Consider the following 15,791-nt stretch of genomic DNA (forward strand, 5'->3'; position numbering starts at 1 on the left):
GAGAAACATAATTAGTTTTAGACATCAAAGACACCTCGTGCGTCCTGTATTCAAACATGTATTTACTGTTGAAAGCTCGAATCTGGCGATGGCATTTAAATTTGCCTTGGAGATGACCCAGAAGCACATCATTGTATGCACCAGATGATCTGTAAGTGGCAGTTACGTAGTCACGTGTCTTTTTAATGGTAACGTTGCGCTGCTGATCGCACAGGAGAGCTGGCGGTGGCCTTGGTGTGTTTGCAGTTCTCCTGATGATGCATGGGTCCGGGACAGTGTGCTGTCATGGACACATACGCTGCCGTGATCATGTTAGCTTAGGCGGAAGTAACCTGGAGGAGGGTACAATTAGCTCTTCTCACCAGAGAGACTCGCCAATGATTTGAGATGTGGAGACTTGAAATGTATCCTTGAGTGGATGCAGTTCGGATGTTCCTCAGGGGATTGGAGCCAGCTAAATATTTTTTGTTGTGTTCTGTACAGTAGGCTACCTGCTAACATCCACATTTAGGTGGCAAGTCTAGAAGTAATTTGAAGTTGCATATTTGATTTTGATTCAGATTTTCTTGCCTTTACGTATGTTTGCAGCTCATGGTACCTTCCCCTGTCTTAACTTGAAAGGAGTCTCACCCTCGTTATTCTGAACTTTTACATAATTTAGGGGCACCGGGTAAATGGTAAAGAGTTATACCCCAAGCAACTTTTGAAACGCAAGATCAGAGCTTAATAGAATTGTAATTATCAAGAGCATCACAATTCAACTGTACCAGTAGTAATTCCCAGTGCATATTCTGTTAAATAAATCTGCAACAATATTGCAATTAGTAACGTAAGATAACACATGCAAAGCTCTGACTTGCTGAATGATCATTTTCACGATGAGAACGAATTGATTATATTTGGGATTGTGCATGTATTATTCCCACGCAAGCTGCATTCTCACAAGTCAAGTCTGAGATACATCAGTGAGATAGACATTGAGAGGCAGTGTTGGTAAAACTGTAGGGTTACTTCTGTGTCATGCTCTGTGACATAACCAGACTGGTCTTCTGTGGGTGGTACACTGCATCAGATTACATGCAGCAAATCTGCATTGCCTGATTACAAAATTTGCATGTAAATCAATGCCTTCAAGAGGTCATAATTTGAATGTCAAATCATCTGACATTTCCACAAGATGTAAACAGCGTTAGCCAGCTGGAGATCACTATTGTCTAATTTATAGAAAGGAATAATTGCGTTGATTTTCTTGTAGTTCCTTGTCTATTCTTTTCTAGTTTGAGCTGAAACTGAGTATAATGACAATGTGAATGAAATAGTTCCTGACATGTTTTAATGGGGAGTTTCTACTATGTAATTGGTGTAAATGAATGGAAACGACTTATTGCTATCGGTTCAGTCATGTAGCTGTTCCAACCAGCATTTTTCAGACTGTTCAGGAGTTAATACACCCTTGTAAGATTACATTTAGTCATTTAGCAGACGCTCTTATCCAGAGCGACTTACAGTAAGTACAGGGACATTCCCCCCCGAGGCAAGTAGGGTGAAGTGCCTTGCCCAAGGACACAACGTCATTTGCCACAGCGGGCAATTGATCCGGCAACATTCTGATTACTAGCCCGACTCCCTCACCGCTTAGCCATCTGACTCCCGATCTGATTAGATTATGTACTGCTGAATACACTTCATCATGTCAGGAAGCACCCACACGGTGTTTTTAGAAAATCTCAATTCCTGTAATTACTGTATCTCTCCTCCTGTAGCTCTGTGTAGAAAGCCACTGCTATCCTCAGTCTTAGAACGAGCCAGTCATACTGTATAGCAAATTATTTCAATTCATCATGGCAGCCTGTTGACTCTGGGAAGCCTTTGAAGCTTTGCAATACCCCATCAAAGTGATAGGAGGGTACAGCTCTATTAAAATGCAATTTAACATGCTTTACCTAATATGGCAGCAATGGAATACCAATCTAGTGGTAACCCACTATGCAGGGTGTTTTTCTGGCAGTGTGACAGACTGCAATATAAAAGGAAAAGCCTTTTGCAGTAAGCATTTTATTGGGTTTAAAAATGGGTTCTGTAGACACGAATGGTTATCCTCGTGCCTGGAAAATGTGGTTGGTAAAGATAGAAGAATTACATTGAAAGGCTGAATATGTTTGGAGTAATTGAACTATTGTCTGTCTCAATAGATTCAGTGATGTTTGTTGACAAACTGAAGTCAACTGCGATTGTAATGCTATTTTGCATTGTTGAATTCATTTTGGAGGGGATGAATGATTCGAGTTAGCACCTTCAATCTCCTTTAGTGTTGTTTTATGATAATGTCCTCAAGAGTCAAACATGAATATTTAAGCAAACTAGATTAAAACATTGGAAACATATGTTTACAATTTCCCCAAACATAAATACCAAAATTGTTGCCTCTAGGAAAAGGCCTAAGGTCAAAATCACAAACGGGAAATAACAAATAAGCAAACATAACATCTAAATAATTAACTTTGTGGATGCTTTGTCATTTATAAGGGTAGAAACAGGGATTATGTTAACATGTAATACATTATTTATGTCAGAAAGTCCTGCGAAACAAGTCCTATGTGACTATAAGAAGATTGAAACAGTAATGCAGCAGTTAGGACTAGTTCATAGGATGCGTGTTGCTTTGAAAATGCAACATTTTTCACAACCTGACAGGCTGAGAGAACCTAGAGAGAACAACATTTCATAATGGTTAACTTTCACACATTCTTCTCTTTAAGCACATGATGGATGCTTGAAAGACAGATATTGTGGTTTACAAATGTTTGATTTGCAGTTGGATAGCATTTGATGTATTTACAGTTGGATCATGTTTAGAATACTTTAGAAGTATATACTATTTATATACATGCTATGTGAGTAAAGTTATACTAATGCAATCTGGAAATTAAGATGTTGTTGAATTTATTCAATGTTAACTTCATTGAAGTTTGTGGCTAGGCCAGAAGAATGCACATTGATAACCCCAGCATGTGAGGAGGATAAGAAAAGTTAACAGCTACTTTTGTATTCCACTTTGTTTTCATTGTCATGGCTTCTTTGCATGAATCCTGAATCTGGAGTATTATCATCTTTATTCTTGGATATATGCTTCTTATTTTACTGAAAGTCTGAAAAACCTTTCATGAACAACACAATGTGCTCATGTTGGCACACTGGAAATTGAATTTCTCAGAATGTGCATTTCTTTTCAGACTCAAGGTTTTCTCTTACAACACTTAATCGTTTTCATTCATTTCACTTCCAAAAGGCTTACAAATTCTAATTATGACCTCAGCTTTTAGGTAAAACTGATCACACGTCCATATATATCATATACAGTCTACCGACACATTCAAGTTTTATAAACTGATACTGTAGACTTCTCCACATACGGTGGTCTATTGTTTAGTTGCTCTGCAAGGATAACATATACCAAAGGATGAGACCCTTGCCATAGCCCTTTAACTGCTTACTCAAAAGGACTGCAGCAATCTACGTTATCCATGTTAATTTGATATTGCTACTGCTGCCATTAGAATTATATTGTTGGTTTCTCTATCAAAAATGGAAATCATTAATTTAGAGGACAAAAATATATACACATCTTTCAAAACATGTGCAGGCATATATCTCTGTTCGGTAGTCACCTTGCTGTCAATAGGGATGAAACGGTACATGTTGGAATCTGTTTGGGGTGAATGACCAGTCTGTCCTTCTTGTGAAACCTCCATCCATGATAAAGAAATGGAACATGCCTTTGAAGAATTGACCTTCTACAGTTGTATTCATTTAGTCAAAGCTTTTATCCAAAGCAACACAGAAATTGTGGAAATGTTCACTTACAAGTACCAACAACCGAACAAGTTTACACTGCAAATAATATTAGTAAATTGTTTGTAAATTGTTCACCTTGTTTTGCTTCATAACCAAAACATCTCTCAGGACACTTCATCAAAATCACTTAAATTGGGCTCAAGGACTGGGTGATATTTGTGCTTTCTGATCTTTTAGAATTGCAGCACGTGTCCGTGTTTTGTGCAGGCGAATCTTTGAAGTTGTTGCATCTATAGTGAAAGCTGACATGTGTGGACAGAAATGTGTGGATAAACCTTGTTCACATTTGGCGACCAGGGTCACATTTCTCAGTCACATCCAGCCACCGCCAAAGCAAGTCTAAGACATGGAAGGAAATAAATAGTACAACACTGTTTTGGCCCCCGATAAAGTTTTGATGAATAACAAATAGCTTGTCTCTCTACCCCCCCCCCCCTCTCCAATACCATAAGGTTATCAAAAGTTTAAATGTTTGACGTTGAAAGAAAAATGTATTGTCAAGAAGGCTTGTTCTGACTAAATTCTACAGATCTTTAGAGGAAATCGTTTATTTTACATTTACATTTAGTCATTTAGAGAGCGACTTACAGTAAGTACAGGGACATTCCCCCCGAGGCAAGTAGGGTAAAGTGCCTTTCCCAGGGACACAACGTCATTTGGCTCGGCTGGGTATCGATCTGGCAACCTTCTGATTACTAGCCCGATTCCCTCACCGTTCAGCCACCTGACCCCGGCTTATTTTAAGCCTAAAGATGACAGTTAAGGGTTAAAGCTCTTGGTTTCATCTCACATGAAGGTGTCAGGAGGAAATCAGGACTCATCAGACTGTATGATTCCTGTCACGCTGTGCAAGTAATAACATCTCAGTTCTGTCTTGAAACGCCTGCAGTTCATTACTGTATGATTTGATTTTGGTGCGCCATTGTATATAGGCCAGTGTATCTGCAAGTGTATCGCAGGTTAGCGGGTAACAGTGTGCACCCAGGCCAAAACAACAAGAAGGCAAGAAGTGTTTAATAAGCCAGATTCCCTCCAGGTGAACAAGCCTATGCCACGGTTATATTTTGATTGAGGTGATGGTTGGGTTGAGGCAGAATAGCGTTGACCTTCAACTCTCAGTATGTCAGAGGAAGTCTGTATACAGGAATGCCAGTGAAAAGAAGTATTTTGTACCCCTCTGCTCTCTGGAAGCGTTCTTGATGTGTTGTATTAATCTTATACAGCAGTTGTGCCAGGATCAGTCTATCCTAGTATCTGACCGTATATTTTGTATATCTCTTTCCCACAGTGCCGCCCAAAATCATCAACTTGTCGAAGGATCTCGTGGTCAACGAGGGCGCGGACGTCACCCTGATGTGTCAAGCTGGTGGGAAACCGGAGCCGTCTCTCAGCTGGAAGCTGATCTCTCCCTCAGGTAGGACTGAACCCGACGCCAAACCCATGATAGCCACCTAATGTCCTCTTGACTGTTTCTCCAACTTGCATCTTTTACTTAGCCCCGCCTTACCCAAACACACACACACATTCTCTCTCTTACTTTCAACTTAACCTTTATTGCCCACTCCTCATTACCTCTCACACCCCTTCCAGTGTCTGTCTTGCTTGTGTACCGTTTGCTACTGTATACTTTGTTCACCTCTCATGTTGCTCAGCCGACATGAGTGACCTCCAGTGAACTGCATCACTCTGCTTTTGAAAGAGCTCATTACCTGTCGTTACCTGTCTCATAATCATTATTTCAGAGTAATGAGATGTAAGCGAAGAAACTAACCTCTGGGTTTGGGCTAATTAATTTGGATAATTGAGTAGATGTTTCGGTGGCTGAGGAGCAGTGTTTGTTGTTGGGAAATTTCACGTGCTTCAAATCTGAGAGCATAGACAACTGTTACACACGAACGCTTAGCCATGATGTCAACCTTGGAGTTGATTGTTATTCAACAGAAAATTCAATATATTTTAATACACTTCCTGATCTCCGTGGAAGACTGTGGAAAACAAACGAACGGCTGTCCCCCTCCCGATATGCGCACGCTTAACCAGCTGAATGAGTCTTGAATTTGTAACAAGTAACGCTCTCCAAAGGACCGTTGTGTGCCAGCAGTCCCCCTCTCCTTTGTGTCCCTACAAACATCTGGGAATTGAAATGTTAATAAGACAAGGATGTGACTGCCCTGTCTGTAAGGAGATAAGTGAGGAAGAGACGCCTGTGAAGGGCTTCCATTTGTAAAAGCGACGGGTGTTTTTTGGCGGAGATGCCGTAATTGTGCAGGCCCGTGCTGAAAAGATCAACTGTCACTAGCAGTGCCCGTGGCAACAGAGAATGGTTGCCTCAGCTAGATTCTAGGACGTGCATGTGTTTACCAGGCAATTACGATCTCACTTTGTGTCAATCAGTAGATGATAATACATGTTATTGATCCACAAGAGAATGCAAACCGCCAGTCGTAGCCTGATAAGTGCCTTGCGAATACCCTGGTTGGAGTCAAAGGGTTTGTAAAAATCACTATTATTTCATGACTACTGATTTTTTTCTTTTTACATGAAATACCATAGAATAGAACATGCTGCATGTGTGTTGTTTTACATTAATGATATATTGGAATTTAACTGAATTCTCCATAGGTTTAAATATTTAGATCAAGGTAATTTTACAACATCCACTTACTGTTCCCAAATACATCTCCTCCGTATATATGTATTCCAAGTTTACAGGTGATCACTTTTTGTGGATAAAAGAGATTACAGCTATTGGAAAACCTGTGTAGCACCACAGCTGGGAGTTCAAACCTGTCTCCTTTTGCATACCAGCGCTTGGTGTTCCAGCTGAACAAATAAGTAGATACCATTCTGTCTAATTACCAAAAGCTGCTTATTCAGTTATTCACTTCGATAGTCTCATCTCTCGCCCACACATGCAGCATAAAGAGAATCAGAAACAGCAAATGTATTTTAAAATCCCCCGTAAAGACATTGTGGGTTCTTTGTGGACAAGTGCGTCCCATTAAAATTCCATTAACTGCTCCTGTGCTCATCCTTCTCATCTGAGCTTGCTTGGTGTTTAACCGTTGGAGAAGGAGGCCCTTAAAGCCATGTATGTAATAGAGTATTTTTCTCTATTACATACCTTAAGACGTTTGGAGGTTCCATCCACCATTGTTTGCTAAATTTTCTAGGAGTGATTGACTCATGCACACTGTCAAAAGAATCCTTTGGTGAGCTGTTACATAATCTGGATGATAACAGGCCGCTATGTGAGACAGTGAGGAAGGAGATTTAGCAATGTGTTGCTCTGCACTGTCATGGTAAAATGAGTGTACCTTATCAATTTCAGCATTTAGTGATTCAAATATCCATGACCTTTTTTCTATAGAATTACAAGTTTTAGATTGTTTAAGGTGCAAACCACTTGAAAACATGCCCAAACCATCATAGGTATGACGTTAATATCCAACCATTTGTAGGGAATTAACAACAAACCACGCTGGTTTAAAACAAAAGCATGGAATCACTCATTGCTACTCCCTTATGATTTCCAGTTCCAATCAACTCGGGGACATTAGACAACTTCTAGATTTGTTGTAGTTTGTTCTTCCTGGGAGTTGATAGTTTGCCAAATCAAAAGCAATGGATTTGAATAGAAAACAGGAAAACTAATGGAAACCATTTCCATATAAATCAAACCGCTTTCAGAGGTTTCACGTTTATCAAAATATCTAATTTTTCTTTCTCAATGCTCTACACGATCAGAATACAAGCTCTGACAGACTGCTCATGTATATTAATATTTTTCATATATTTTTACAATCCCCAACTGAAAGAAGCTTTTGAAATTCAAGAAAAGTTTTGCTCTGCTCAAATCAAAACCAACTAAACAGCAGCGGTGGCCTATAGAATACTAAGGTCACAGGGTAAATACAGAACCAAAGACAAATCTAAATAAATAGTCTCTCCTGCAACATAGAATCCTTTCCTCCTCTATAGAATTGCACGAACGGATCCAGAGGTTTACTTCAGGGTAAGAAATGCTTTTAACAACAGATATTTGTGATATCTCATAACCCCCCCCCGCCAAAAAGTATACATACTACTCAGCACAGCCAACACTCAGAGCTGCAATCTCACCACACCAGTTCCTGTTCACCTGTTTTCTCTCCAGTAGCTTGGGGGGGGGGGGGGGGGGGGGGGTGCAGGTCTGTGCAGGTCCAGTTATTACAAGGTCTTTCAGCGTGGCAGGGGAGAAAAAAAAATAATACATAAATAAATGTTTGCCAGTAGAGCGGAGTTTGAGCATGGTGTGTGTTGTGGTTGTGTATCAGGCATGTGCGCATGCCTGGTGCGTGTGTATTTGTGTGTTGCTATGATCTATCAGATGTGTATGTGTGTGTGAGAGAGTGTGTGAGTGTGAAGACTCATGATATACCCCTGGCTGGGCTCTCGTGCAGTCCTGCTGCTGCCGGCTGCATCCCAGATAGACCGCTCAGAGGCTGGTTCTGGATCAGAGGAGATCCACCCGTCTCCCCCTGCTCCGCTACCTGACTGCCACGTGTGTCAAGGTCTGGAAGCCAGGCGGAACCCTGTCACATCCGCCTCAAATTAATATATACAAACATGACGGGTAGGTCGCCGTGGAATCCCACCAGAATCGAGTTGGCACACTTGATTGGAAATATTCATTGAAGTCGTTTTGTTGGCATTGCCGGAGAGCTTAATGTAAATTGGCGGAGCTCACTGGCATTTGATTAGTTTCTCTTGGAGGAGAGTTTTCCAGAAAGTTTATTCGCTAGAAACCTTTGCGACCTTGGTTTGTCATGGTCAGGGAGAAGAAATGTGGATTTGATCAATGTAATGCATGTGATAAATGTGTCTGTAAAGACAACCAGCTCCCATCCATCCAGAGGAAGCAGTGACTAGATAGCCAGCTCACATACCTGAATGTTTTCACCACAGGTTCACAAACCATAGCGCGTTTAGTCAGGAATGTAATGCACAGCTGATGCAGTACATCTACCTGAGCTTTTGTGTTGGATGGGGAAAAAATATGGAGTTTCTGTTAAAGAGAGATGGTTGCCTTGAGAGTAGCAAAGATTGCTAACTATGTAGGAGAGAATGCACCTGTCTCAACACGGAGAAATAAGTGTGAGTGACAAGAAATGCTTGGTTACCGGAAGAGAGGTCAGAAGTTACACAGTTCGTTTCACTTGTTGAATAGTTATTAATTTTCCATTCTTACCATCCTCATCGCAACCCACGATGTAGCAAAAAAATTCTGAGAATATATGACCTCCCCCCCCCCCCCCCAACATTAGTGACAGCTATGGTTTTCATATCGGATTGTAAGTTCCGAAAAGACGTGCTGATGGTGAAGGGTTTAAATCAAAGAGAGGCTGTCAGAACGAGTTCTCCGCAGTCGCGACGTCTAAGTAAAATAAAGAATGGCTACAGTACTGTCTTATTACAGCTCATTCAGTGCTGGAACCCCGAGCCATATTTGTGCCTCTCTGTTTGTTTTCATCAAAGAAGACCAGCGACTTCAAAGCACATTATAAAATGCTATATCTCCAAGGCTCACAACCAACCGAGGGGGAAAAAAAGACGGTATAAATTCGACATCTGCATATTTGTCACCTGCAGCAACCCCTCTGTGAAATGCCACTGTGAGAGGAGGTAGCTTGTGAACAAAAAAGCAACAGGCTTTGTTTGCACCAAATCCCACCTGAAAGCAATTCCAATCCGTTAAATTCCTCACACTGGTTTTCATATCTCCTCCCTCTCACAGTTTTATCAAGATAATTGGGTAAATAGCTGTGCCACACCTCCCCAAGTCATCTGGAGATGTTCTCTCTAAAGGCTTGTTCAGTTTTTCTTGTGAAGGAGACATGGTATATTGTTGAGGTCATGTGTTGAGGACATGCGTGCACCATGTATGGAGGACAAAACAGGATCAAAGGTTAAACGACTTAAACTTTGAACACGAGAATGCAGTGTAGACATTTCCCTATCGTTTTCCATATTTTTATTGTTTTACATCCTTTCTGACTGTCGTCTCTCTCTGTCCCGTTGGCAGGGCGCTACGATACTTGGCCCCCAAACCCCACAGAGAGGCCAGTGGGGGCTGGGCTGTACTCTGGGGAACCTTCTCCTCCTCTCTTCTTTTCACCTCCCTCCCTCTCTCTGCTGTCCCTGGTGGCCTCCTATCTTCTTTTCATCTCTCTCTCTCTCTCTCTCTCTCTCTCTCTCTCTCTCTCTCTCTCTCTGTCTCTCTCTCTCTCCCACTTTTTTTTATAAACATGGTTGTTCAGGCATAACAAACTTTTTTTTATACTTAAGCACTTTGAGATGGTGAGTATGTTTGTGTACGCGTGTGCGAGAGCTTGACGTGTTTGTCTTGTAAACGCTGCTGTGGCTGAGAGAGGGATCTGTCGTTCTCTCTCCACGCGCAAGATTGCGACGGTCAACTCGTGCCCTCAGGCACCTCCCCTCATCTTTTCACTGGCTTTACTGACACAGCGGGCGTTGGGCAAACAAGCCCAGCATGGGCAATAAGCAAGACCGCAGCCATACAGCTTCAAACTGACGCCTGGCTTTGCCCCCCTCCCAGACAAAAAGTGCTGTGGGAGACACTTCCAGCCATGCGCTGGGTTTTTATACACTTGGCAATAAAACGTCAGAGAACATTGATTTGGTGTAAACACCTCTTCCGGTCTTGACATTTCATCGCCCCGACTAGCTCCTTTTATTTTATTTGTGTTTTTATTTTGTAGTTTTTACATTAAAACCTTGTGCAGCACAACCTTAACAAGCTGGTATATTAGCTGTTACGTGTGTGGTTGTCAGACTTGGTGTCGTGCACCTCTATATGTCTAAATACCTCCCTCTAACTAACCCCAAACAAACTCCTGTTGTTCGAAACTTGCAGGAAAACTAAGCAACAACAGTCAAAATGTAACGTTTCTTAATCATATCCTTCTATAATAGTTTCATTCAAACTCAATAGTTATATATATATACTATAGTGGAGTTCATAGAAATACTTGTATTTATATGAACATATTTTGTGCATTGAACCAGTTGTGTGGGCATTTCTAAAGATTTGTATAACCAGCATAGCTGATAAAAAACATTTTAATAACTTCTGTTGTGAGTGGAACCAGGCATCCTGCCCGTAGAATCTCCAGGGGCAACAGGTGGCTTTATACTTCCTAAAAGAAGTACCGCCAGTTTAAAGAGGCAGTGGGTGTCTGGATTTGACACAGTAGCCTTGAAAGAACAAAACGAGGAAGGGGGTGAGCGAGGGGAGAGAGGGACAAGAGAGAGGGAGGGAGACTGAGAGAGAGGGGAGTAAGAGAAGAGAGAGGGAGATGGAGAGTGGAGTGAGATGGAGGGAGACGGAGAGAGAGGGAGATGGAGAGTGGAGTGAGAGGGAGGGAGACGGAGAGAGCGGTGACTCGAGCACCTGTGTGTTCCGGAGATCTCCCGATGCTTCCTGTCAGCTGATGCGAGCTCTGCAGCGACTCCTCTCATCAAGACCTCTCCCAGGTGCGAGTCGCTGTCGCTCGGAAACCTGACAAAGTGAATACGTGCGCATTCTATTACTGTCATCCGTGGCACAGGGGAGGAGGACGTTTTCTGTTCCCCCTTGATGTTGTCTGAAAGGATACCCACGTACTTGACGTTAAGTGCTGTACACAAAGGATTAGCTTTACCCCCGAAGCTCAAATCAAACAAGGGAAAAGTGTACACACTTTCTTTCCTTTCTTGGTTTTGGTGTTTGATTTGTTGACTGGATGTGTCAGTAGACTTTTTGTATGTGAGAGAAAGTGACGCAGAAACACAAGTGTGTTGGCACTGATATGATGGTTGAAGTAGAGGGGTACAGGAACGCTCACACTAAAGACACAGTCGTGTCTTTCTCTGGAAATGTCAGGTTGCTGAATCGCGGCGGGTGTAGGAGTGGAGTTTGTTTTGTGTGTTAAAAAGAAAAACCATAAAAGCAAATCACAAAGGAACTGAATGGATCTTTGGGGGAACACCGTCTTGAGGTATTATTTAGATTTGTAGAATCCGGAATTTAACTAGAGGAACAGTCTTATCTTTCAGAGATTGGTTCTTTGTCATCCATCACGTCAACAGAACATTGTACTGTAGATGTTCCGGTTTAACCTGCAATTGATTGAGACTTAAGCTTTTGTCTTGGTTAGCTGCCAGACACTGAAAAAGATTTCCTGTTTCTTAAAGTAGCTGGCTTATCAATTAATTATCTGGGCTTGGTTAAAAGCTGTCAAAGCTAGCAAAAATGATCGTCTCTGAAGCCGTTTGATCCCAGTTTGCCATTCTGGTACATGAGTGGTGATGCATGGGCCAATACTCTTTGGTTTCCTTCTCCTGTGGGAAATAAGCCAGGAAACAATTGTTGAGGCCAAAGATCTAACATACGCTACATGTTATTGATTACGTACAGGAAAACCCGTTCACTTCTCCCTCCTCACCTCTCCTCAGGGGACCTGGGGTCGGAGGAGGAGGTTCTGGAGATCCCCTCCATCACCAGACAGAAGGCCGGAACATACGAGTGCACGGCCGTCAACGACATCGGCACTGACGTCCAGACCGTGGAGATCACGGTGAACTGTGAGTCAGCCTCGCTTCCTGTCTGTGGGGTACAGTCATGTCTGGTTCTGTCGTTTATACAAGGGAGGGAGTCGAGTCAGATTGTGGTTTCGGTTTTGAATCTTAATCGCGTAAGTGAGTGTATGTAATTGTAACTAGTCATACATTAATAATCACAGGTCTGTTTAGAGTAGAAGCTTAGTCAAACGAAATGATATATGTTTACCGTTGGAAGAGTAGACATGTTTTTGATTTATTTATTTCACTACATCCTCTGATTTAGACCATGTACCAGGTTATCCATCTCTACAGCTTACATAAAAGACTATTATACATAAACATAAAAAAAATACATAAGCATTCAAAAACAGATGAACCGCAGCACTTTGTCAACAGACTGAAGGGAGTACAAACCATGTCCTGTCGTCAGCCATCTTCTCCCTTTCCTTTGACACATTGACCCTCTTAGTGACCCTTTCCTATCGTTCACATCCATGTTGCTCTGACAACCGTGCCCTCCCCTGTGCCCTCCTGCTCTCCCAGATGCCCCCAGCGTGTCAGAGGGCAGAGATGTTGGGGTGACTCTCGGCCAGAAAGGAGTTTTGGAGTGTGAGGCTGATGCGATGCCCGAGGCGAGCTTTGAGTGGTACAGAGATGACAGAAGGTAATTGGGTGTGTTCGTTTTGCGTCTTTGCTTAAAGACTGCTCGATGACTGTACATGTGTGTTCATTTCATCGTCAAATGTGTGATGATACTGCAGAGTACAGTTGTGGGTCGTGTTTAGATATCGCGGAAGACCTTAAAGACGTCCTCAAGTAATCTGTAACATACTATCGGCCTGGATAATTGATCATAAATTCAATATGGTCGGTTTGATATTCCATGAGATGGAATAACAAGGTCTCATATCTGGTGAACACTTAATTTAATCAAAAGATGAAAGTTGTCAAAGACAATCTGAAATCCAGTAAAAAGTCAGTACACTGTATCTTGATGCTATGCTGATTCATAAAATATTCTACAAGCTGAATAAATACAAATCCCTACCGGACTCCTTTCAGCAAGGAAATACCAACGTTCCTTGACTGCACGTAAAAATGTCAGAATAAAGAACTTAATAATTGTTCTATGTCCCCTTTTTAGGATTCTCAATGGTTTTGATGGCATTGACATCGAGGATTTAGGGCAAATCTCCAAACTGATGTTTTTCAATGTCTCCGAGTCAGATTACGGCAACTTCACCTGCATCGCCATTAACACACTGGGGAGCTCAAACACAACGTTTCTCTTGTATGGTGAGTACATGTGTTATCAGCCCTGCTGCAGTGGCACTAAGCGTATTATAGAAATAACAGAAGGCAATTATAAGCAGTATTAACTTTGCAAGCAGTATTTGAATACAAAGTATTCAGAACATATATACCCTACCCTAATGGTATTTATGATGGTGATGTTATCGATGATACCATCAACATCAGAATGACCACACTTGCCTGACCATTGATACATTCACCGGCCTTTTACGACATCCCAAAGAACGCTGTCAAGGTTTATTTGATGTTTGAGTTTTTTTGTTGCTTTTTTCATATATCGATATATGTATATTTGCTTTACTCTGTTGTAGAGGTAATTGAGCCCACTAGCTCAACACTATTGCAAGGTTAGTATTCCGGACTTGCATGTGTTTAAACTCCTGAACTCACCGTACACTAACAGCATGAATAAACACGGCCATTTTCACAGTCTGAATTTGGTTCCCATATCAGTGGAGTTCCTCCTGAGCATCCCTCCTCTTAACCTTTAGAGGAGTGAGTTCTAAATATTACCGACGCTGCCAGCAGAGTGAGTTATTTTTTCGAAACGAAAGCTAGCTAGCTTTAGTTAGCTTCCGTTACCTAGCAACCTAGCATAATACTCGCAGCAATGCTACTACCTGCTAGTGTTACTTGTTAGCCTCCCAATTGTAAATTTTGAAGCCATACTATAGCGTTTGTCATATCGTTTTTGTCTATCGGAAAATAGTCGGTTGGAATGTTCAGAATACTCTGTGGTACCCGCTTTCGAACAATCACATATATGTGACGCTACTAATTAACGGGTTAAACCGAGGTGGCAGGGATATTCGGTTGGTAATCCTGTAGATGAAATGGACCAGATCATTTGTACCACACTGCCTGAAGAAATGAGATGTGCAGATACTCACTAGGAAGCACGGCTGTTTTTGGACACAGTTGTTTGCTTCTTATTTTGTTTAAAGAGTTCAGACTGATCTGAGATGTTGCATCCCTAGTTTCTCGTGATGAAGAAGAATCTCATTTAAACATTTGTGGAAATGGCCAAATCAACAGGAATGCTTTTCTAATTGTTTTCCATTTTTCTTCAATCAACCTTAACCGTCTTGTCTTTTGCATGGCTTAATGTTGCATGTGATCATCATCTGTGTAAGTATTTTGTCTCTATAATTTTTTTTCGTTTGAGTTGTGTGTTAAATAGTTGTGTGTGTGTGTAGGGAATAGAGGCTTGTGTGTGAATCCTAGAAATGTCTGAAACGTATCCATTAAAATCACCCTACCTCTCCCTTTGTGAGTCAGTATCTGTTGTGTTTGTGTGCTTTTGATGTGCGTCTTGGCGACAGTAACAAAGGTTATTTGGAAACCACAGAATGATGGCGATTGTAGTGAGAGCTACTGAATGCTCTCCTTACAGTTAGCCAAGGCCCACACACATGGATGTAAAGCTAACGGGTACAAAGTTTACTAGTAGACAGATCAGGTATTAAATGTCCCTTGTAGTGGTAGGTACTTATGTTAGTTCAGTGTCACACATGTAATTCAAACGCAATGCTGGATAACAACATGGCGATCAAAGATAAAGAAAATAACGCATTACTGTACAAAGCTACAGAAACTAAGATACAGAGAAACAATACAGTAACATACAGTTATCAGGGATTTGATTGGATGAGTGGGCATACAAAGTGGAAGATATTTTACACGAAATCCCCCAAATTCTTAACCAACAATTTGTTGGGAGGCATTATGGGATGTGATGGTCGTAGTTAGGAGGAGCATCCACTAGTACAGCCATCTGTGGTCCCTCTCCTGCCACAAGAACAAGGACATATTTTAGAGGACAGCAGAGAATGTTCTTGACCTTGGCCTCATGTAAGGTTGGATTCCTAACAACAGCAAACTGAAATTGAGATGCAAAATAAAACAGTTGGATGTTTTCTTTTTTTGCAGTAAGTGAAACCAGGCCCTTTAACTGTACTTACTGGCTCTGATTTTGATTGTTAGAATGCACTATTATTCTAATTATCCACGTACAGGAT

At 41.5% G+C, this 15,791-nt stretch overlaps 1 protein-coding gene across 3 annotated transcripts in view; it reads left to right on the plus strand.

Moving 5' to 3' along the window:
• ntm (neurotrimin) overlaps positions 1-15,791 on the plus strand; it is a 180,424-nt gene that overhangs the window by 160,207 nt on the left and 4,426 nt on the right. For all 3 annotated transcript variants that reach the window (XM_047043335.1, XM_047043334.1, XM_047043336.1), the window contains 5 exons: positions 5,144-5,269; positions 12,352-12,480; positions 13,003-13,123; positions 13,604-13,755; positions 14,085-14,120. In XM_047043335.1, coding sequence (XP_046899291.1) covers positions 5,144-5,269; positions 12,352-12,480; positions 13,003-13,123; positions 13,604-13,755; positions 14,085-14,120 — 564 coding nt within the window. The remainder of the gene's footprint in view (positions 1-5,143; positions 5,270-12,351; positions 12,481-13,002; positions 13,124-13,603; positions 13,756-14,084; positions 14,121-15,791) is intronic.

Source organism: Hypomesus transpacificus, chromosome 20 (assembly GCF_021917145.1).
Source record: "Hypomesus transpacificus isolate Combined female chromosome 20, fHypTra1, whole genome shotgun sequence".
Lineage (NCBI taxonomy): Eukaryota > Metazoa > Chordata > Actinopteri > Osmeriformes > Osmeridae > Hypomesus > Hypomesus transpacificus.